Source organism: Crinia signifera, chromosome 19 (genome assembly GCF_055691185.1).
Source record: "Crinia signifera chromosome 19, ASM5569118v1, whole genome shotgun sequence".
NCBI lineage: Eukaryota > Metazoa > Chordata > Amphibia > Anura > Myobatrachidae > Crinia > Crinia signifera.
Genome location: NC_139226.1, coordinates 46615077 through 46640588, shown reverse-complemented (window position 1 = coordinate 46640588; position 25512 = coordinate 46615077). Strand labels below are relative to the sequence as shown.

The following is a 25512-nucleotide window of genomic DNA, read 5'->3' as shown; positions in this document are numbered from 1 at the left end:
AACTTTAGGTAACACAGTAAGCTCTCACGAGCAGGACCCTCGTGTGCTTTTTCTTCTATTACTTAAACCATCGATGGCACCAAATCCTGCGGGTTTCTGCAACCCTGATACTTATATTCCAGTGTCCTCCGCTGATGCAGCTATGGTTTTGTACCCTGTACCTGTCCTCTATTGTATTCAACTGTCAGTCACTGATTTGCTTATTCGTTTGGTACTTGTGTATTATCTGGGCGCCAGATTTTTTCATCGCATGCCACTACTTAAGGCATGCAATGCGATTTTTCATTGTAAAGTCACCCATGGGTGATTTCATACCCCCACTATCCAACTTCACATGGAGTTGATTTTATATAGTGTGGCGAGCGCAGCGAGCCCGAAGCATGGCGAGCGCAGCGAGGGCGCCCAGATATTACACAAGTACCATTCGTTTATGTATTCTGTAATTGGGTGCTAGGGATCCCTTGCGGCGCCATACACATAAAGCTAAATAATAATTATAATTTTGCGCACAGCTTTACAAAAGGAACCAGAAAGATTTACCTATTTTAAAATACCATCTAGCAGAATGTGTGAAATCAACAAAATATGGCTCTTAAAAGCTGAACAGCATTGAATGTGATGCACATGTTGCATGCCTTTTAAAAGGAAGAAAATAGAAAAGAAAAAAACAAGCGAAATACAAAAAAAAAAAAATCATTAATTCCTTACAGATTGGTCCCTGAGGATTTGAAACATAAAAAGTGCAAAAACAACACAAAACCAAAGCCTTGAGAAGCATAGAGCAATATATTGAAGACACGCACAAAGCAATAAAGCAAGCGGCAAAAGGGAATCACAGTAAGCAAGCAGGTAGGAAAGAGAGCATTCCCAAACCTGTGCTGCTTCCTGACTGGGGTAGGGCAGTCCTCAGGTTGTCAAAATCCGAAAACTCATCCTTATCTGCAGAACTGATGAACTGGTCAAAGGTGGCACTGGCTAAGGAGGCAGGTGGGGCGGACAGAGACAGGCACATACACAAAGACAAACATGTTAAAAACAAAACAAACTCCACAAAAAGGACAGTCAATATATTAAAAACAATGAAGGAAAATGATCGCCCGATTTGCACCAAACGGGTACACCGCACATTACAGATTAAGTGACCAATACCAAATTCTGGCAACAAAAACAGAATGTCAAATATTTCCTGTGGAAACAAAAATAATAATAATAATAATAATAATAATGTGTTGTTTTTGGCAGATATTTCCCTCATTAAGGCGTCCAGCAAACAGGCCAATCCAGTGTTTCCGTTTCAGAGGACTGCTACCAATTAGGCTATATTGCGGTGTCCACATCCAGTACACCTATCTTTCAATCACGCCAAACCGATACGCTTAGCACGCCATCAACTATGCTATCAAATACTAGTAAAAAGCTTGTCAAAATGACGGCTTCTACAATGTACTTTCACATTGAGCGGAGACAGTTTTTAGCCCAAACTCTCCACCCCCAGTCACCATTTGCTCCTACCTCCAATCTCAGTCTTCCCAGCTCCCTCTCTACATATCCAGCAAGTTTGAAACAAATCAGTGTCCCTGCAAAACTTGCTTTCACTTTCTGTTAGGACATCCTTTATCACACAAAGGAGTAATTTGGTCCGTCATGTGGCTTCTAGTGGTACTTCACCTATGAGGTCAATCCAATTACCTGTGATGAAGTTGCGGTACAAGTGCGGCACTATGCAGCACCTACGCCACAGCCAGACTCGCAGATTTTCATTCACAGCCCCATAGAGCTGTGTACAAAACGTAGTCTGGAGGGAGATCAGGCCAGATAGGGGTGGGACAAATTGCCTTGCCAGTGTTCACAACTCTCCCTCTTCACAGGTAATTGGATTGAGCCCTGTAAATGAACAGACAGAAAACTGAGGTAATTAATTTGTCTCCATTGTGCTACTTTTTCATAAAAATCACAAGAGGAAAAAAAATATAGCAAAGTTGAAGCAAAAGTAGACAATACTAGTACACTAAATCCATACTAAGGCATAACGGTGAGGAAGCAAGACGGGAATCTCTCCATGGATAGGTGTATGAGGGCACATCTGAAGTCCAAGTCATGTAACAAATAGCATGGACTCATCAATGGCAGCATCTCCTTACTCCAAATACTCACCAACTAGGGGGGGGGGGGGGGGGTTCAGTCATACTATAGGAGTATAGCAATTTACCATGGGTAACTGCATTCCTGGGGGCTATCGAATTAACTAACTAAGCCGACGCAAGTAGCTGCCTATCTGGGATTTTGTTTCACTTGCCTCAGGCAGGTGGCCGCATAGACACACAGGTTTCACTGAGCCTGGGCGTTTTAGTGAGGCCGCTTCAATGATACTTTACATAAATTGTTCAGAGTTTTATGCGACTGTCAACTCTATTGTAATAATAACCCATGTCTCAATTAGACATGGCTTACCACTAGTTATTTATATAGGACACAGGTCCTCAAACTCGTTTCTCAGGGGCAGATTTATTAAGCTCGTTGAAGTGATAAACTGTCTTGTTTTTATCACCGGCCAATCAGTTCCTACCTGTAATTTTTCAAACCAAGCCTGTAGCTTCACAGGTAGCAGCTGATTGGCCGGTGATAAAAACCAGACAGTTTATCACTTCACCGAGCTTAATAAATCTCAGTCTCAGTACCCCCAACAGTGCATGTTTTGCAGGTCTCCTCACAGAATTACAAGTGAAATAATTAGTTCCACCTGTGGATCTTTTAAAATGTGTCTGAGTAATGAGTGCACCTGTGTACCTGCCGGGTGACCTGGAAAATGTGCATTGTTGGGGGGTCCTGAGGACAGAGTTTGAGAAACCCGGATATGGGTGCCGGAGGGGTTCCCGACAGTCATTTACCCGACGTCGGCATCCCGACTGTCAAAACGCCGGCAGCCGGGTGACCAACGGCCACCCGCTATTTTCCCTCGTGGGGGACCACGACCCCCATAGAGGGAGGATAGAATAGGTGGCTCGCGTGGCGAGCGCAGCGAGCCCGCAAGGGGCTTTTTTGCACTCGCCATGCTGTCTGACTCCGGCCAGTCGGGATCCCAACGTCGGCATAATGACTGTCGGGATCCCGACTGTCGGAGTCCCATACCACACCCCCGGATATAGGGCATACATAATCCTGCAGCGCTTTACAGAAAATATTTGGTCATTCACATCAGCCCCTGCCCCAGTGGAGCTTACAATCTATATTCCCTACCACATGTACACACACACACACACACACACACACGTGTTAATGTTCAATTTCCTAACTGAACCCTCTAGATCCTAAATCCATATAAATAAGTAAAGATCCGCCTCCCACGCACATTCCAACCTGAACTAAAACCTGTAGGCTCTCCTCTACTGGTATCTCGCCATCACTGTTCAAGCATGCAGGAATGAAGCAAATTCCGAAACAAAAGATTGACACCCAACCCTCTCTCAAAGCCCGCCCCCTCTCACAACTTATTGATCCCTCTTCAGGTCAGGCTTTCATTCCCGACACTTCACAGAGACAGAACGGGCTAAAGTGGTGAATTATCTGGTCACCATCAAGCCAAGTGATGGGCACTGGCGTTCTTGAGTCGTTGCTTTGTATTCCACCACAGATAACCAATGTGTACCATCTTCAGTACCTCTTTAAATCACCATGTCCAGTTCGATTTCAGAAACCTTTCAATGGACAGATTACAGTAGTCATCTTGTATTTAAAATTGCTGATCTGCTGCCCCCACTGTAACTATGCACTCTGAGCCTCAAACCTAATAGTCTTAATTTTTTTTAAAAAGGGCCAGTCCATTTTCTAGTCTTCAAATCATTTTTTTAGTTTTATTAAATATTATACATATTGTCAATGCAACTTCTGCATCTTTGCCATGTTACTTGTTTTACCCATGGAAACATGTAATCAGTACAAATCTTTTCTGACCTAGGATCTTTAAGTAGACCTCCATCCTGTAACTGTAGAGTGGTTTTGCTGATAAAATTACCCCCGTCCTGTAATTGTATAGCAATTTTGCTGATTACAGAGCTTCCGTAAATATACTTTGTGCGTAGTCAGAATCCGTGTTCTCATGCTCTTGAAGGAAAACCTATAGCTTCATCTTCTGAAATTACCGTATATACATACAAGCAGAGTTTTTCAGCCCTTTTTTTTTTTCTTCTGAAATAACCCCATCTGCTTATACTCAAGTCAGTGGCTTTAATAACATGGTTGCGGCTTAGGGAACATGGCCGCCGGCCTCCTGCACTTAGGACATGAGGACTTAGTGCAGGAGGCCTGGCCGCTACAGAGCATAGCAGGGCAGCGGTACCCGCAACCCGTGTAGTAAGTCACCCGCTGCCGCAGGAGGAGGTCAGCTGCTGCCGAACACCCCCTCCCCCCGTGGAGCCGGTCAGCGGCAACCGCAAACCCCCCGGTGGAGCAGTTAATAATAGCATCTGTACAGGGAAAGAAGTGGCAAAGCCTGCTGTGTCCTATGCAGGGGGAGCAGCCTGCGGTGTCGTATGCAGTGGGAGCAGCCGCAGCAGGGAAATTTACCAGTAGCTGCTGCATTTCCCACCTTAGGCTTATACCAGAGTCATTCATTTTTCCCAGTTTTAAATTAGGTGCCTCGGCTTATATTTGGGTCGACTTATACTGGAGTATATACGGTAGTTGGACAATTCTCCAACAGATTACATTCCATATCCAGTATGTACAATAAAGCTCTAGATGTAACGTTTTACTTAGAAAAATAATAATCCTGTATTTTACATGTAGAAAACATATACTGTATTATTAATGCATATTCGGTTTGATTAATGGATTTAAAGAATACATCTACTAGTTCAGGGTTAAATGTTCTCCCCACCTATTTATACTTCCCACTATTCTAGTCTTCAAATGAATTTCTCTGAGGAAAGGCTTTCTATATAATTCACATCTATCGGTGTCTTGTCTTGTTATCCCCTTGAGAGGTTTACAGTACTTCAGCACAGTATTTCACAGGGATGCAGCCAATACGTAATCAAACACAGTAATGAGTGTTGCTGGTTCTCCTCCCCTTGACAGGCTAAACACTAGTAACAGAAGGAAATGACAAATAAATGAAACCTCTATTGGGCAGCACGGATGGTGTAATGGTTAGCATTACTGCCTCACAGCGCTAAGGTCATGGGTTACATTCCCACCATGGCTCTCACTGTGTGGAGTTTGTATATTCTACTGGTGCTTGCGTGGGTTTCCTCCGGGTTCTCAGTTTTCCTCCCACAATCTAAAATTATACTGGTAGGTTATTTGGCTCCTAACAAAATTAACCCTAGAAATGTGTGTGCGTGTACATGTGGTAGGGAATATAGGTTGTAAGCTCCACTGGGGCAGGGACTTATGTGAATGTTCAAATATTCTCTGTAAAGTGCTGCAGAATGTGTGCGCTATATAAGAAACGGTTAATAAATAAAATAGTAAACACACCTAGAAGGGGCTTGGGATCTGTATGATCGGTCTACCACGTATAGGCCAAAAGTCAATGGGTCAATACCAAAATCTCGACGTGCTTAGGACAACATTGTCAAAGGGTTGACATGGCAAAAGTCGACACGAAAAAAGGTTGACATAAGCTGTTCACAATTTTTTTTTTTTTTTCATACTTGAACATCCATGTGGATCTGGAAAAGGAACTTTGCATGAATCATGACAAGCGATGCGAGTCACTCAAGGGTACGCTTTAAATCTATCCACTGGGCTTACCGAGAATGGATGCCCTTCAGCTTCATTGGGCAGGCTCCCTAGGCAGCAGCCTGTGATGTAGCCGGCCTAATGGGTTTCCGACATCTTGCTCTGAGCGCAGACTTGCCCTTATGAAGCCAGCAGCACAGACTGTAGTTGTACAGCTCTAGGCCATAGCTGCTTAGTGCAGGCCTTTCCAAAGTTCTAAAAAAATATCTGTACGCAAGGTCTATTACATGTGTTAGTGGAGAACAGCCCTTGCGAGCCAACCCTTGTCCTGGTGGGACATCTACCATCTGCAGCTTTTGTCCTAGGTGAGTCCTCTCAGAAGTAGCCCTACTCTAACTAGCGCAGATGTAGAAACAGGAAAGAGACCAGGAGGCTGAGGAAGAGTTGTATCTACATTTATGACCAGAGGGATGAAACATAGGAGGGGAGCTGCATGTAGGTACAGGAAGGGAGTGTATTAGAATTAGGTAAACATAGGTACAGCTGCCAGTAGGTATATCACCTATATATGTGTCTAGTGTCCATGAGTCTCCGAAACACTGCCACCTGCTGGCAGAGAGTGAAACTACATCTCTCTCTCACACATGCACAACACACAGAAGGTAGCAGACTAGCTTTCGGGCTTACTAGTCTTATAAAACTAATATGTAGCAGGTACATGTACTGACCACTTAGGAGCTTAATACAGATGGAGGTACATGCAGCCAAATGTATTATGAGCAAAGAAAAGCACTTTGCTCCAAAGAACCTTACAGGGGAAAAAGTACACCCAATTTATTTCCACTTCTGTGTCATCCACAAGCAGTGACAGGAAGAGTCACGGTATATACCTCCAGGGGTTGTCAACGTTTCCCATCGTTACTCAGCTGACCAAGATGTAACCCTCACCTCAGGTCTGCCATGGAGTCTCAAGTAGAAAAACATTTAAATGACTTCACTGCTAGAAAGCCAGGGCCCACTACCAGGGAGCCAGAGAGCAACCCCTCCCCCCTCCCCCCCCCCCCCCCCCCCCTGGTCAGAGAGCCACCACCCCCTGGTCAGAGAGCCACTCCCCACTAGCACCAAAAGCAGATGTGGCATTTTATCACATTGCCAATAAGTCTATTCTGCCAGGACTCTTCCCCATCCAAACTTGATGTATTTTTTAGGATATTTTTTGTACAGAATGAGTTGGATACCTATTCTGTATGTAAAACATGGCTTTTACATACTTGCAATATATGGTGGAAACCAGGCAATAAATAAAAATTGTAAATATCTAATGGCTTTATGGGAGGTTAAGTGCAGAAGTAAAATAATATTTTAAAGTTCTATTTACAGAACACAGTTGGGACAAGTTTTTTGCTACGACCACCATGCCCTCGAATGTGCGCTGGAATTGCTCACACATACATTGCAATCGCGACCTGCTGGCGGCAAAGAAAAAGCCGGTCACATCTGTAGTGCAGGAACCATACAATAATTTTAAATGTATTCTATTCATTTTTATGCATTAATGAAAGTAGTGAAAGAAAAAAAGGACAAAATCCTTATATAGAGTAAATACACATTGCTCATGGTATAGCCCCTGCCCTACTAAACTCAACCAGCTCGCCATTATTTGCAAAAGGTTTGGTAGCACCGCCCCTTGCTAGCAGCATCAAAACGACTGAGAAGGTGATTGACCTCTCTAACAGGTGGTTACCCAATTACGTTAGGATACAGATGCAACTGTAAAGCTGCAACATGGGCAGGAATTCTGGTAGACCTAGGTAGGCCGGAACTGAATTACAATGCAACGTGGTGCTGGTCTTTAGCAATAGTAAAAATAATAGCCAAACAAGTATCATAAATCAAAATGGATATTTTGATGATCTCTCACAGCAACAGTGGCACTGTAAGGGTAAAAAAGTTTGCTTAGCAATTTTCACATTAATACCCCTTTCACACTGCAGCTCTTAACCGGTATATTGATGTTTTTTTTTTTAGCCTTTTAAACCGTTTAGAGCTGCAGTGTGAAAGCGCCAGTCTGCATTTACCGGTTATTGCAAACGGGTAAAAAAAAAGAGTCCTACACGGTTCAGAGCCATTTTTTTATGCAGTGTGAACGGCTCTGAACCGTGATAGGACTGGCTCATTCATATGCGCATAAGTAATGTACCAGGTGAGGGAGGGGGTGTTACTAGGTGCTGTGTGTGTGTGTGTGTGTGTGTGTGTGTGTGGGGGGGGGGGCTGCTGCTTTACCAACACCTGTGGCTGCCTCCCCTAGGTCGCCCCCTGAACCCAATCTGCCTACTGCCGGCGTTGCAGCTCTAATGCCCGGCAGAGGGGTCCCTTTGCTTTGTTTTGGTGAATGCGTGGTATATTGCTGGTTAATTACCGTGTACATTTCACAACGGGTTCAATGTGAAAGGTACAAAAACGGTAATTAACCAGTAATATATCGTTTACAACATGCAGTGTGAATGGGGTTAAACTTGCTCTGACCCGGTTAAAGAAACATTTAAAAAACTGGGTCAGAGCAGGTTTGGCAGTGTGAAAGCAGCATTATTGTGACAAATTAGCTTGGCACTCAAAGGGTTCAACACTGAAAAATGACTTGTACCCCAAAATGCGTAAAAGGAATTTAAATGGATGAAAAATAAAATGAAAAATGTAAAAATAAAAATAAATAAAAACTGCAAACAGCTGAACTTTGACACCTTTTAAGAACCTCTAGTGCATATACTGTAAGGCCCTGCAATCAGCTGCCACTGTTTGGCTGCCCAGGATGGTCCCCCACTTTTTCATGCACTTTTGCAGACGAGTTACACACCAAAACCGTGAGTCCCGCACATTTCTAACCAAAACTAGTATTTCCCGAGTGTGCACATTCATACCATGTATGAGAGCTTCATTATGGAAACTCACTTTTGCAATTCGCACCTAAATTAATTGACCCCATAACTTAAGGTACTTAAGGCATGCGATCGACGCGATGGACACGATTTTATGTCAATCACCAGTGTATTTGCCAGTGAAAGACAAAATCACGTTGATCGGGTCCATCGCGGCCCATTATAATGGGCCGCGATGCGACCAACGCGATTTTCCCATAGAGAATAATGTTAAATTATTTTTAAAGTTAAAATCGGGTTGATCAACCCGATTTTACATAAGGAACAATGGGAAATGGGCCAATATGGCCCATTTCTCATTGTATAGGGTTAGAAAGTATGGTTACTGTCCCCCCATTGTTAACGCCACCCCACTATTGACACCAACCCGAAGCTTGGCGAGCGGCGGCAGTACGCGTCCTCCAACCTTTTCATACCCCACTATCCACGTCGGCGTGGAGTTGATTTTATATAGTGTGCATTTTTATGCATTAATGAACGTAGTGAAAGAAAAAAGGACAAAATCCTTATATAAAGTAAATACACATTGCTCATGGTATAGCCCCTGCCCTACTAAACTCAACCAGCTTGCCATTATTTGCAAAAGGTTTGGTAGCACCGCCCCTTGCTAGCAGCATCAAAACAACTGAGAAGGTGAATGACCTCTCCAACAGGTGGTTACCCTATTACGTTAGGATACAGATGCAACTGTAAAGCTGCAACATGGGCAGGAATTCTGGTAGCCCTAGGTAGGTCGGAACTGAATTACAATGCAACATGGTGCTGGTCTTTAGAGACACCTCAAGAGTAAAAATAATAGCCAAACAAGTATCATAAATCAAAATTTCTAATAAAAGAAAAAGATGTGTCCGATAGGCACTGGCTGGGATATGAATCAGGGAAATAATTAATTAGGTACGACCAACATCAATACTGCATTTGACAGTAATCACCAGCGGTGTCCGGTTGGTGGTGCTCCCAAAGATGTTCAGCACTAAAACTGAAAAAATGAGTGACTAGGATCACAAAAGGAACACTGAGTTTTTGGGGCACACTTTAAAGATAATGGATATCTTAGTTAAATAAAAATTAACCTTTATTCTAATATTAAGCTAAAATACCAGCGCTTTTACAAAGTACATGTAATAGAAAAAAAGGACATACATGCTTACCAAAATTGGTGCATGTACTGCACACATGCCAAGGTACCTTAGGTATGCAGTTTTTGGGGCAATCCTTTCAGGCAGGATCAGAACGACATTTGATGTATATATTGGGCAGCGTATATCACGATTGTGCGTTCCTGTAGTCGTATGAAATATCTTCTGGTTGGCTATGCTGTACAGCCAATGACAAGATATCGCATTGTATCCAGTGTAGTTTAAAGATGGACAGAACAAGGAATCGTTCCATCATTCCGTTGTGTGCCGCCGACACAATGCCAGCCGTGTAGACATCATTCAGTTGTGTAGCTGTAAGTGTTGTGTAACGCCATATACAAACTCCATTGAAAGCCATACACAATCACTTTTGTTCCCAGGTCAAAAAAATGTTGAATGAAGACAACAAAAGAAGTTGACTGAAGGATTGCTGGACAGGCTCCTTACATCTTTACATAAAGGTAAAATGTGAAGACAGTGCGGAACCTCTAGTGAACCCTCAGAATGACTAATCCCTCAATGGTGGGGGAAAACGACAAACTTCGGCCAATAAAGACAAGTCCATTTTCAGGTGAATTCCTCTAAAAAGTGTGTTACTGATGGGACAGGGGTTTTTAAAATTTGCAAAAGGGTTAATTCCAACGGTTTACAAAATGGTTTTAAACCCTTTGAGCGCCAACGTTACGGTGAGCAATCCTCAAAATATCCGCTAAATATGCCAGCATCGCTCAAAGCGACGGTTTTGTGTAATTAAATACCAATACAGCCAAGTCAATTAACTGAAATTCAGTTAAATATTGCACCCAAAAAGAGAAGAGTCGCTGTGAGTGGCGCTGGCATTTTTAATGGATATTTTGATGATCTCTCACAGCAACAGTGGCACTGTAAGGGTAAAATCAAAAAGTTTGCTTAGCAATTTTCACATTAATACCCCTTTCACACTGCAGCTCTTAACCGGTATATTGATGTTTTTTTTTTTAGCCTTTTAAACCGTTTAGAGCTGCAGTGTGAATGCGCCAGTCTGCATTTACCGGTTATTGCAAACGGGTAAAAAAAAAAAGAGTCCTACACGGTTCAGAGCCATTTTTTTATGCAGTGTGAACGGCTCTGAACCGTGATAGGACTGGCTCATTCATATGCGCATAAGTAATGAGCGGCTCATTCATATGCACTCGCATGCTGTCTACCGTGCTGCCTGGATCTGCAGCCAGTACCAGGTGAGGGAGGGGGTGTTACTAGGTGCTGTGTGTGTGTGGGGGGGCTGCTGCTTTACCAACACCTGTGGCTGCCTCCCCTAGGTCGCCCCCTGAACCCAATCTGCCTACTGCCGGCGTTGCAGCTCTAATGCCCGGCAGAGGGGTCCCTTTGCTTTGTTTTGGTGAATGCGTGGTATATTGCTGGTTAATTACCGTGTACATTTCACAACGGGTTCAATGTGAAAGGTACAAAAACGGTAATTAACCAGTAATATATCGTTTACAACATGCAGTGTGAATGGGGTTAAACTTGCTCTGACCCGGTTAAAGAAACATTTAAAAAACTGGGTCAGAGCAGGTTTGGCAGTGTGAAAGCCGCATTATTGTGACAAATTAGCTTGGCACTCAAAGGGTTCAACACTGAAAAATGACTTGTACCCCAAAATGCGTAAAAGGAATTTAAATGGATGAAAAATGAAAAATGTAAAAATAAAAATAAATAAAAACTGCAAACAGCTGAACTTTGACACCTTTTAAGAACCTCTAGTGCATATACTGTAAGGTCCTGCAATCAGCTGCCACTGTTTGGCTGCCCAGGATGGTCCACCACTTTTTCATGCACTTTTGCAGACGAGTTACACACCAAAACTGTGAGTTCCGCACATTTCTAACCAAAACTAGTATTTCCCGAGTGTGCACATTCATACCATGTATGAGAGCTTCATTATGGAAACTTTTGCAATTCGCACCTAAATTAATTGACCCCATAACTCTTAATACCTTTTTCATATGGGTAAAAAAGGTATAGATACGTCTATAATGTTTTCTATCTGATGCAGCTGTTCTTGGCAGTGGCGTGAGAATAGTAATTTACTGTATCTTGACTAATTAGCAGGTACTGTAAAAGTAAAATATACAGTAAGATGTAATCCCTATTCTGGGGGGGGGGCAGATATTACCATAGGGAATGCGAAGCACCATAAGTCTAACCACCAAGTACAGAAAATTACATACATTTCTTTGTTCGCTCATATGCAGCAATTAGCAGGAGCAAGATTTGCCAGAAGAAGTAGCAAAGAAATAAGGATTAAAATGAATTCAATACTTCCATTATATTAAGTGACCTATACAAACATTTATACATGGTTGAGTACATTATTATATATGAAATAACGCTCCTCTGTGCCAATAGATTTTCCGTAAGTTGATGTACAGGGGAAGTAAAGTGGTGGCATGGACAGATTCCCATAACTTATTAATTGGTGATTGTCTTTCCTTCTCTCTAAAGATCACGTGTCATAAATAATGCTGTACATTTATTTCAATTACTTCCAAGATATGGCACTACTGCGAATAACCAATGTTATTATTTACTTTATATTCTTCTGAAAGCACATGTGGGTATAATATGACAGCACGGTCTCATAAGATTCTTTTGGAATCAGGATAATCCCATAGGTCAGGAATGCCCACAGCGTTGACCGTGGACACTTGACAGGTATATCGTGGCTGCTGCAGAAGTAGACGTGCAGCAGCCAATGAGGCTTGCCGTCCTGAAGGCCGATACTGTTCATGTTGGCACAAGTAGCCAGTATGAACCAGGCTGCTTCACATAACCCAAGGTTGCCATATGTAACAGCCTCCATTGCTACATCTTATGGCACCCTGGAAGCTGCTGGGCCTCCAGACAGAGAACTGGACCATCGTCGCTGGTCACAGGCACCTATTCACCATTATACTATAACCGGTACTTGTTTCCTAGCGCGGCGCCTGTCGGGTTGATCGCATGCCTTAAGTTTAAGGTACTTAAGGCATGCGATCGACGCGATGGACCCGATTTTATGTCAATCACCAGTGTATTTGCCAGTGAAAGACAAAATCGCGTTGATTGGGTCCATCGCGGCCCACTATAATGGGCCGCGACGCGACCAACGCGATTTTCCCATAGAGAATAATGTTAAATTATTTTTAAAGTTAAAATCGGGTTGATCAACCCGATTTTACATAAGGAACAATGGGAAATGGGCCAATATGGCCCATTTCTCATTGTATAGGGTTAGAAAGTATGGTTACTGTCCCCCCATTGTTAACGCCACCCCACTATTGACACCAACCCGAAGCTTGGCGAGCGCAGCAAGCGGCGGCGGCACGCGTCCTCCGACCTTTTCATACCCCCACTATCCACGTCGGCGTGGAGTTGATTTTATATAGTGTGGATAGCGCAGCGAGCCACCGAGCACGAAGCATGGCGAGCGCAGCGAGGGGACGCGTATACCTGTGAAGTTATGCGCGTCCGCTCGCCACGCTTCGGGCTCGGTGGCTCGCCACACTATATAAAATCAACTCCACGCCAACGTGGATAGTGGGGGTATGAAAAGGTCGGCGTCAATAGTGGGGTGGCGTTAACAATGGGGGGCCATTTCAACCATCAGGGGGGGGTTGGGGGCTTTTTACATTGAAAATCAATGTAAAATCGGGTCTCAGGGACCATTTTACATTGATTCCAATGTAAAAATCGGGTCGGTCGCATCGCATGTGATTTGGTTGGCATGCGATTGACGCGATTTTTCCGACCCGATCAATACAATCAAAATCGGTGGCGTCCTGCTAGGAAACAAGTACCCTATAACCTTCTCCCGGCTAGTAATGTGCAGCTGTCACCATCCACTCTCAGAATGCTCTCCTCGACTTTTCTTCTCCTCCTTCCAGGCTACTCTACTACAGTCCTTCTCCCATCTTACCCAATGGGCTAAGGCCAAGTCCCGTCATAATAGTTCTCCCGAAACTTCTTCTCCTGTTCTAGCGATACACATACTGCCTCTTCATCCAGCCATATTGCCCCTCTCCTGTCCTCCTTTATATGTATATACACAGTGTGTCTTTACCGCTTGCCTCCATACAATTTTCGCTACCCCGTCCTCTGTTATATAGACTGCACCTACCGCCTGCCAATATTTCCCCACAGTCTTCCCTCTGGCGCAAAGGCTACTGCCATAGCTAGTAATGCCGGGAGAGAGTGGGCGCTGGTGGCTCTGATGCGTATTTAAGCTGTAACGGTATAAATATAGCTGCATTCTGTTACAGCGGTATGTGTACAGGTATTATATTGGTCATAACAAAAGTGTGCCTTGTATAAAGAGTCAATGAATGTTATAAAAATAAACTCTCTATATTTGTGGCATTTAAAAAACAAAACAAAAACAAACACACACCACAGCACATTGGAATCTAAAAACATCACATTACAATATATTACTTATACAAATATAGAACACATTGGGGTACTTGTGGAGTATCACGGCTCCCACGATGGCCATCGTATGCCAAAAAAAATCGCATTGCATGCGATTTTGCACTGAAAAGCAGCCAAATGCATTGGAATTAGTATTAAACATGTTCAATAGCCCCCAACTGGCATTTTTGAGGCTGTACCACCTCCACTATCAACGCGAGCCCGAAGCGTGGCGAGCGCAGCGAGCCCGCGAGGGGCGGCGGTACGCGTCCTACGACCTTTTCATACCCCCACTATCCACGTCGGCGTGGAGTTGAGAATAGAAAGTGTGGCGAGCGCAGCGAGTCACCGTGCCCGAAGCGTGGCGAGTATACGCATCCCCTCACGGGCTTCACAGGTGTCCGCGTCCGCTCGCCACGCTTCGGGCTCGGTGGCTCACCACACTTTCTATTCTTAACTCCATGCCGACGTGGATAGTGGGGGTATGAAAAGGTCATAGGACGCGTACCGCCGCCGCTCGCCACGCTTCGGGTTCGCGTTGATAGTGGGGGTAGTACAGCCTCAAAAACGCCAGTTGGGGGCCATTGAACATGTTTAATACTAATTCCAATGCATTTGGATGCTTTTCAGTGCAAAATTGTATGCGATCGCATACGATTTTGTAAAAAAACGGCCAAAATCGCATCGCATGCCATCACATGCATGCGATGGGAGCCGTGATACTCCACAAGTACCCACATTGGGTATGGGTCACAATGGGCCGACCCAATTAGGTTGATATGCATTGGGTGGACCACAAAAGGTCGACAGGGCTTGGGTAGACACCTGAAATAGGTCAACAGGGCTATGTTTGATGACCTGGAAAATTGACACAGCATTAAGCCGACAAAGGGAAGGATGACAGTCAAAAGGTCGACATGACTTTTTCACTTTTTTTGCTACTAATAGACCCCCGGCTAAGTGTGCCGCTGCGCTCGCCACACTGTTATTCTCTCACCATGCCGTAGTGGATGGCAGGGCATGAAATACCACCTGTCGGCGCATGTTGGGCCAAAAAAAAAGTAAAACCAAGACTTAATGCATGTCGACCTAAACAGGGTCAACCTAATGACTGTATCCCAACACACTTGTTTGCACAAAAGTGATTAATAGAACGAAAACGTACCCATGGTCCCATTTGTACTTGGCCTAGAAGGCGATCCTCCCCACGGATCAGAAAACGTTGCAGCTGGGGCCCAAGGGTCTGTAGCTGGCTTAGCGGCCATAGACGGGCTTGAAGACCAAGGATCATGGTTCTGTGGGGCACCGGTAGCTGCAGCTCCTACACAGGAAGAACAAGGTGATATCAGGAATAGTAGTACAAAAATAAAACACTAACACTAAGTAATGTTATGATTTCCACTAGTCATAAAGCAGAGGGGGTTATTCAGACTCCTGATTACACAGCTGCAAGCTCGCAGGCCTGATAAACTGTGCAGGGCCCATAGTACACTGGCGTAAGGCCATTGTGTGATGAAATCCAGCGACTATTTAATTTGTACCCAGATTGCAGAGCGTTTTCCTAAATTCGTGCATGAACCGATAAACAACATAGTAAGTACTTAGGATTAGTATTTTTGTTGTAAGTGAATCCTCAATGCAGAAATACAGACCACATGGTGCAAGAAGCACCACAGACAAGGTGACACCAGGCAGAAATAAGAAACTGCACGGGTTTTTAAAGAAGCAGAGTGGTAGAATGAGCACTATGGGGGGTATTCAATCCCAGGTCCTGACTGTTGATAGGTCCCGACAGTCGGGACCCTGGCACGTTTACCACCCACTCGCCAGTTTATCTTTTGCCGATCGGTGAAAAGGGGCGTGTCTGCGAAAACGGCTGTGAATTGTCGAGATCCGGCCATTGGAAATAGCGGCGGGTATTGCATACCCCCCTAAGTGTCAGGCATTTACATGTCAGTCACCAGCAGCAGTGTGTTTACAGAGCACAATGTGCCAATAGATCTGCAAATACATTGTGTTGTTTAGGTGTTCCCTTTATTTTTTTGAGCAGTGTAACTCAATCACACTTCTGTGAAATCAAACTGTCCACTTAGGAAGCAACACTGATTGACAATCAATTTCACATGCTGTTGTACAAATGAAATAGACAACAGTTGGAAATTATAGGCAATTAGCAAGACACCCCCAATAAGGGAGTTGTTCTGCTGGTGGTGACCACAGACCACTTCTCAGCTCCTATGCTTTCTGGCTGACGTTTTGGTCACCTGAAAGCTGGCGGTGCTCTCACTCTAGTGGTAGCATGAGACGGAGTCTACAACCCACACAAGTGACTCAGGTAGTGCAGCTCATCCAGGATGGCACATCAATGCGAGCTGTGGCAAGAAGGTTTGCTGTGTCTTTCAGCATAGTGTCCAGAGCATGCGGGCGCTACCAGGAGACAGGCCAGTACATCAGGAGGAGGGCAACAACCAAGCAGCAGGACTGCTACCCTCCGCCTTTGTGCAAGGAGGAACAGGAGGAGCACTGCCAGAGCCCTGCAAAATGAGGGTGGTATGAGGGCCAGACGTCCACAGGTGGGGGTTGTGCTTACAGCCCAACACCGTGCAGGATGTTTGGCATTTGGCAGAGAACACCAAGATTGGCAAATACGCCACCAGTGCCCTGTGCTCTTCACAGATAAAAGCAGGTTCAACTGAGCCAGAGACAGAGTCAGAGTCTGGAGACGCCAAGGAGAACGTTCTGCTGCATGCAACATCCTCCAGTATGACCGGTTTGGCAGTGGGTATGTAATGGTGTGGCATTTCTTTGGAGGGGCCACATAGCCCTCCATGTGCTCGCCAGAGGTAGCCTGCCTGCCATTAGGTACCAAGATAAGATCCTCTGACCCCTTGTGAGACCATATGCTGGTGCGGTTGGCCCTGGGTTCCTCCTAATGCAAGACAATGCTAGACCTCATGTGGTTGGAGTGTGTCAGCAGTTCCTGCAAGACGAAGACATTGATGCTATGGACTGGCCCACCCGTTCCCCAGCCCTGAATCCAATTGAGCACATCTGGGACATCATGTCTCGCTCCATCCACCAATGCCACTTTGCACCACAGACTGTCCAGGAGTTGGCGGATGATTTAGTCCAGGTCTGGGAGGAGATCCCTCAGGAGACCATCCGCCACCTCATCAGGAGCATGCCCAGGCATTGTAGGGAGGTCATACAGGCACGTGGAGACCACACACACTACTGAGCCTCATTTTGACTCGTTTTAAGGACATTCCATCAAAGTTGGATCAGCCTGTGGTGTGTTTTTTACACTTTAATTTTGAGGGTGACTCCAAATCCAGACCTCCATGGGTTAATAAATTTGATTTCCATTGATAATTTGTGTGATTTTGATTTCAGCACATTCAACTATGTAAAGAACAAAGTATTTAATAAGAATATTTCATTCATTCAGATCTAGGATGTGTTATGTTAGTGTTCCCTGTATTTTTTGAGCAGTGTATATTGGCCATTACCTGTAATGCACTGCAGGCATTACAGGTAACCGACATATTGCTTCCAACATGTCCATGATAGATCAACTGATAATCCAGTCACGGTGTAGCCAGCTTTGTACAATAACAATCTTCCAGGAAAAAAAAAAACTTGATGCATTGTAGTGCTCCAGAAGAAGTGACTGGCTGTAGACGTCCTAAGGGGTACATTTACTAAGACGGGCGTTCTATTGAAGTTGGGATGTTGCCTATAGCAATCAATCAGATTGTATCTATTATGTTCCCCCTTCCCCCTCCATCTGTATAAAAATAATTGTGTGTGGCATAATGTGATTTTTGCTCATACTGTGTGGCATAATGTGATTTTTGTCTCATTCTATATGGCATAATGTGTAAGGGGCATATTGCACTAGGAGGGGAATATTTTGCACAGAGTGACTCAACTAATGTTGACTAGATAAAAGCAAAATTGCAGTAATTTAACGTGAACATACAAACCTAAGAAACCTGTGTGGCTGATCTAGTGAACATGATTATCCCTACAAAAGCAAACTCTGTCTTTCTGGACCACTAGGTAAGACAATGATTCAGTCTCACAAGAATAAAACAAACCTACCACCTGGATTCCACGGGTCAGAGACAGACTTTGCATCTACAGAGGAAACGGCTGGGGTCCCGGTCCAGGGATCGCTGGGAGCGCTGTTTGCCTGGTGGCCAGTTCCCCACGGATCGGTGCTAGCACCTGTAGCCACTGGCGGACCTCCCCAAGGATCAGAGACAACCGGCGCTGCAGAAGGGGCGACTGCTCCGGACCACGGATCTGATGGTGGAGCAGCTGTAGGTCCCCACGGGTCTGAAGCAGCGGCCGCAGGAGCTGGAGAGCTGAAGACATCTGCCAAGTCCATTAAGGAGGACTAAAGCACAAACATAATATTGTATTAAGATCATGATTATTATCATAAAAGTAAGGTTTCACAGAGTATATCACAACTATTTTAGGTACAATCACAACCAAGGAAGATAACTTTAGATAAAAAGTATTCATCCCTAATACTTAAGATAAAATCAACAGGAATAAGAAAAAAAAAGAAAACAACTGTTGGTTTAAGTGGCACATTCTACATAACAAAAAGACTTCCCCGTTGCCCGATCCCTTGCCCTTTTTAAAGATGGGCACAAAATGCAGGCTATATGGACTTTAAACCAGCAAAATACAGATGTAGCAGCCCTCATCACACCTGTGAATACATTGTAGCAGTAAGCAGGTGGGCACGTGCGTTCCATTGGAATTACATTGTATGACCATACCTAAGCGCACTGCTGCAACGCATGTACAGGCATATACGAGTCAACTATAAAATACACACGCACATTGATGGTCTTTAATTTAACTCGCATGTTCTCAAACTTGGTCCTCAGGGCCCCAAAACAGCCCTCGTTTTTCAGTTCACCCAGCAAGTGCACAGGTGTATTCATCACTCACTGGCACATGTTTAAAGATCCACAGGTGAAGTTCGTTATTTCACTTGTGAATCTGTGAAGAAATCTGGAAGACCAGCACTGTTTGGGGCCCTGAGTTTGAGAACCTATGATTTCATTAGTATTATGTAACCAGGCATATAGTCAGTATCAGTTCCACATTATCTAGTAGTCTGTATGCAACTTTTGAACTAAACTTTAAAAATATAAAATAAAATAATGCTGCATATTTTTTTGATATTATAGGCTGGATGTAAGAGTCCGGCAGCTGTGAAGAATGCCGGGCCCAGCTTGGACATTTATTTAAAGGGCAATCATTTACAAGGCATTGTTTTGCCTTGTAAATGATCATCCCTTTAAAAAAAAAAAAAAGTCAGAGTTCAGACGGCAACCAGCATGGCTCAGATGAGGTTACATCCAGCCGGTAATATCAACTAAATGTGCAGCATAATAGGTTATTATATAAAAACATAGAAATGAATGGCAGAAAAGAAACACTTGACCCATCTAGTCTGCCCCTTTAAAATAGAAGAAGAGTTCAGCGGCGCTGCCCGCCAATCCTGTGAATTTTCCAGGTTTCATAGTCTGGGCACTGAAGCATAGCCCAGAAAATTCTCGAGAATGCCAGGGAAGGGGTTAAGTTCTATGTTGGCAGCATAATACAGGGATTTTTATTCACCAACACGAGGATTTGTTAGTTGTCCCAAAGACATGTATCGATGCGTTTTGTTGTTTGATATTGACAACATCATCAGATTAATTATTTCACACCAAAATGTGTGGAATCTGCTCCTTTGGGACCAACACTAGAATGATCTTTACTAAATCCACAGTTTACTCATCATATAAAAGTTTTAGGACAAATTAGAGGTCACCTCTTCCTGCTTAGACGGTGCTTCTTTCCTGCTTTCTTCAATGGCCATTTGGAGCCTGAGGTCATCTCCCCTCCGGATCCTCTCCTCCTATTTAGAATACAAGCAAATATTTAACAATGAAATATATTTTAAAAAAGGAAAAAAGTGACACAAAAATGGTAACTATAATGAAGCCACAACTGGTTAATTGTGACAATATGGACAAATAATGGCAACAAGACCTACTTGACCAAATCTGGACTGCAGCAATCCTACTAACCTAATAGTGAATTGGAGTATCTGGATCGACTGGTTTAGAATCTTGCTATAGACCAAAAACTTTTTATACTCAACAAATCAAGTCAACATTAGGTATGGTTTTCTTTGAACCAGACGTTGAATTTTTTATATAAAAACTAGGGAGAGGCTTAAAACACTTTATAAGCTTGGTATGTAACTCAACAGCATTTATGGAAGCCTAAGGGTGTACAAAAATGCAAGCTCTGAAGGAGAATTATATACTTGATGATAACTAGGTGTCAAAACTCATGAGTTATAAAGGCCACTGTCCACTTTTCTTAGTCCTATAATAGAGCTTAGTGGATAGTGGTTTAAAAAATAAAGACTAACTTTGGTTAATGTTGTTGTTAGGCATCTGAACAATGTTCCTGCATTTGTACTATCACGTCTCAGTTCGTCAGTAAGAGCATGCTTAAAAGTAGTGGAAACAACAGGACAGTGGTTACGCATGTTATTTTTAGCTGCAATAGGAGACCTAGAAGACCAGGGGCAAATTGTAGGAAAATGTTCCATATGATTATGCACCAGGATTCCTATTAACATTGCTTGTTGTAACTTGGACAAGCGCACAAAGCGCAGTGGTATTAGCAGGACTGTGGATTAAAAACAACTAATACACCAGTATGAACAACAGGAGAAAAAAAAAAAGAAGTTATGCAACTATATAAGAATGGAAATCCCAAAACATATACATCTGCAGAGGTACAGTCTTATATAAAATACAAACGTTTAGACAAATGGACATATATTCTTCACATGACTGTAGATCCAACTGAACACAAAGCAACGTGCTGCCAGTTTTTCTTCCTTCTTTAAATAAATGGTAGAATTCTAACATTCTATCGGCTCTCATCTGTATGAACCTTAATTAATAGCCAATCGAAACATCAAAATATGTATAGATGCAAGAGATATGACTGGACAACATTTGTTCTTGTATTCTTTAGTTCACAACTCTATGTAACACAAGCAAGTCTCATTATGTAGGGACCGCAATGGGGGCAAATGAGAAGCCACAGAGGACCTTAAAGTCATATAGCAGCGATAGATAACTCCCATCACATGGGAAAATTGTGGTGTCATATGCAAGTTTAAGATTTCTATTTAATAAAGCCAATTGCTTTGTATTATGATGGATGAATGATGGTAACAATTAACATCAACGCATGCCAGACAGCAGAAGGATTTAGGAAACATGTACGGTCTTTAGCGTGACCAAGCGAAAAGAGTGTTTTAATTGTTCTCTCCAAAATGAAATTCTACAGACTATTTCAATCAACATGCACATTATTTAACACAACTACTGTACAGTATATGAAGATTCCTCAGAGCAAAAAGGAAAACTTCATGAACCACTATTAGTAACCCAAGCACATTTATGCAGCATTGTACCAAATACAAAAAAAACTGATTTTAAAAAGCAAAACAATTAAACCTTAAATTTTTTGAATAAATTACTAAAGTGAAACATGTTCAAATAAACGGCAAAAACAGGTTCCCTTCTATGAATTGCAAAGATTTCTTACCTGTCAATTGGTAAGCATTGGCAATGTGTTGTGATTTACACGGTTTTATACTTACCTTTTAATGCCATTTTCCCAGAATCAAGAAATCAAAATTTAAAAGCACAGTTTTAAGATTATGTCAATAAATCATTAAAATCAACAAGTGACCATTTTTGTTTTGAATTCACCATTACATTGAAAAAGGAAGAAACAATTATACGGACTATTAAATACCCATTGAGAACATACATCAAAAAACAAGATTCCAAACATAACCTTGTACTCTATGTAATTATTGACCGGCTGAAGCCAAAATATTAAATACATATTACTCTGAAGTGAGAAAGGTGAAAAATGTTAGAATGGTTAAGGATTAATTGGTACACACACACACACAGAATTTAGGTGGTGTAGACGTGTAAAAGAAAAAAATAATGGTGATGAAAAAAAAATGATAAAAAAAAAAAAAAGGTGCAATATACAGCAAATCAATGGCACATTTATCTAAAAGTATATAAAAAAAAAAAAGAAAAAGAAAAAAACCAAGACGACAAAGCAGAGCTATTTTGGGGGCTGGAGAATAAAAAAATCCATATCATTTTAAAGTAAGGCTAATGCAAAGGGCAGTCCGTATTACTTTGGAAGTATGCTCAAAGTCTGTTAAAATGGGCATAAAAAGTCTGACAATGCAATAGTTTATCGATGTAGAAAAACGGAGGTTACATACAAATATATATATATAAATTTTTTTTTTTTTTTACATTTTACTTCCCTAATACAAATTAATGTATAATGGTAGTTGAATTGTAATTTAATTTTTTTATCATATTGACAAAATATAAACGTGCAATTAAATATTAAAAATATGTATTTCCTCATATAAAAGACCATGGACCCTGTTCAGAGTTGGGCATTAATGCAAATTGCAGCTTTTTTGGCCACAACTTTTTTTTTCTCTCTTGGTGTACCTTATTTTTTTATTTTTCATCATTCAATTTGCATGTAATAAACTACAAGCTATTTTGGTGTTATTCTACTCCGATCATTTACTGTAATGAGTTTTAATAGTGTACATTATTTGTTTAGAGCCTTTTATGCACACAGTGAAAGTGCACCACCTTTAATATCACATGCACAGTTAATACACTTATCTTTTTCTTCCTACGTGGAACTTGCTTTTATGGTCAACTGTGTATAACTTACAAAATGTGATTCATCTTTTTGATTTAGTTGAAGCGCATTTTATGCTCCACTCCAAATAAAAGCACAATGTGATGTTTTTTCAAAAACGCCAACGATCTTTAAAAAAAAAAAAAACAAGGAACGAAAGAAAAAGTGTATAGGCGGGTAATCTATACTTTGAATCTATAGGATATATTAATGGAGAACTTCTAGAAATCCAGTAGAAGATATGTCTTACTGGGCAATGGTAATCATGATCTCTTCTCCAACTCTCAATCCAAGCAAATTGGTCAGCATAATGAAGCAGAAAGGGTTAGTGGAGGTTAATTAGCACCCCACCTTCATCCTCTCCCTCATAAAAATAAATTAAAAAAATACAGCAGAAAAAGCAGCAAGACAAAAGGGACTGCTGTCAAGGGAGTGATTTGTTATAATTGCCATTATAATTATAGTTTTGTTCTTTGTACAAAACTCATCAGCTCTACCTTGTCGTGTTCCTCTTTGCTCAAGCTAAGTGCAAGCTGAAGCTGCAATTCCTCTTCGGGCACAGCAGGAGGGGGCTGGGAAAGAAAAACAAAATAAAAGCACAAGACACCAGCATGGTAGGGGGAGGGGGAAGAATAAAAAAAAAAAATCTAGAAAGAAAAAATAAAATAAATAAAAACACAACCATGGACGGTAGGAAGGCAGATGAAGACAGATAAGAGATAAAAGACCATATCCAGCCATATATACACCACAGCTTCAGATCCCAATATGAATATAAGAGTTATAGACTAAATCTAATTTACAGAGGTACTGTAAATAGCCAATATCGGCATTCCATTTTGCATTGCATGAAATGCAGATTTTCCGGCAAGTTCATCAGAATATATCGGAGAGAAATAGAACGGTCTTAAAAACAGCCAAACTCTTGTGAATGGTTACCCTAATAGAGCATTATAGCCTTGGCATTATATATTTAAACCGGGTTCTCCAGAATAAATACACGGCCAGTGACGACGTTGTTTTTCCCATAACCAGAATATTGCATGCTGCCGAACCACACAAGTGTGCTAAATGCAAAATGCATTGAAAAAACTAAAATGTGCTGAAGCGGAGGATATTGTGGCCATAAAAACCAACTAATAAGAACCAAGAATAAAACCTGTTAAAATATAAACCGAGAAAAAGGGGGGAAAAAAAATAAAATCTCAGCAACGAATGGCACATGCTTGCAATGGGAGGTAAGGGAGAAGGACACAAAGTTCATGATACTGGGTGGAGCTGAGTGTGGTAGGTGGTCCCCTTCATTGGTCCAAAATAGGAAGACCATGATATTTTTTTTTAATTGGGCAAACTCTACAGTTAACTTCCAGCTAGGTGTGTGCTGTAGTGCCAACCTAGTATAAAATGAAATAGGTTCTTTATGTGGACAACTCTTGAGACTCTGACCTTCAGCTGGAGCTACTGTATGGTAATCATCTGCAGAAAACCTTTACACAGAAGAAATACAGATTTAATCAAGATAATGCTTGATAACTTGAGAACAGATCCTGTACAAACAAAACAATGTTGGTACATTGAAAGGAATTATTAAGCATCAAATAGAAGAAAGTGAAAATAATAAAATCGGTGTTTGGAGCTTGCAGTGTTGATACTTGCATATGGTTTGAGGGTTACCTCCCCAAACTCTCATCAAGGTCACCAATGACTTTCTTACCGCCAACTTCGACTCACTTCTCATTTCTCATCATCCTTGGTTTATTTGCAGCATTTTATACGGCGGACAACCTTCAAATTCTCGGGTCCACCATTCTCTGAGGCATGGTCATCTCATGGTTAAATGACTACCGCTCTACCAGCTCAGTTTCCGCTTTGACCTCAAACTCTACCTTCCATATATTTTACACCACTACATGTGTCCCAATGGTTCTTGTCCCCCCTCCTCTTCTTACCCCACATTTTCCTTCCTGCAAACCTCTTCATCTACACCAGTCTACAATCATCTTTGTATGATTATTATCATCAAATGAATCTCATGCCTTAACCTCTCTCAGGTTTCGAACTGCTTTTCTGCCATCTCTTTCTGGATGACCCGGAGCATTCCAAAATTAAGCATTGCAATACTGAAGTTGCTGTTCCCAACAGGAGCTCCACTATTCGGGCTCATTCCCTCCGACATACACTTGGTCTTGCTACTTTGACCCCTGCAACATCTCTAATATCAGGTCCTCACTCACCACTGATGCCACATAAAAAAAATAAAAAAAAAATAAAAAAACGTAGTTCATGCATTTATGTCTCATCTGGCTACTGTAACCTCCTCCTCTCTAGCCTCCTTTACACCTTTCAAGAAATGTAAATACTATCCTTAATTATGCCACTCGACCCATTTTCTTGAGCTCCTTTCACTCCACAGTCTGTCCAAACTCCCTCCCACCCGTCCCTCCACCTAACTTCTACTGTGGCCTTCCCATACAGCCATCAAACCATCTTGAACCAACCTCCCTTCCCATCTGGATCCCACTGATACCTCA

At 42.4% G+C, this 25512-nt stretch overlaps 1 protein-coding gene across 8 annotated transcripts in view; it reads right to left on the bottom strand.

Annotated features, from left to right (window-relative positions):
• The window catches only part of LOC146042478 (epsin-1-like), a 91248-nt gene that overhangs the window by 30023 nt on the left and 35713 nt on the right, over positions 1-25512 (bottom strand). For 2 of the 8 annotated variants that reach the window (XM_083162473.1, XM_083162474.1), the window contains exons 6-11: positions 23479-23553; positions 20637-20717; positions 20028-20114; positions 18290-18587; positions 15351-15506; positions 874-975 (exon numbers count right to left, since the gene is read on the bottom strand). In XM_083162473.1, the coding sequence (XP_083018599.1) occupies positions 874-975; positions 15351-15506; positions 18290-18587; positions 20028-20114; positions 20637-20717; positions 23479-23553 (799 nt within the window). The remainder of the gene's footprint in view (positions 1-873; positions 976-15350; positions 15507-18289; positions 18588-20027; positions 20115-20636; positions 20718-23478; positions 23554-25512) is intronic. The other 6 variants (XM_083162477.1, XM_083162476.1, XM_083162475.1 and 3 more) reach the window with 6 other exon arrangements.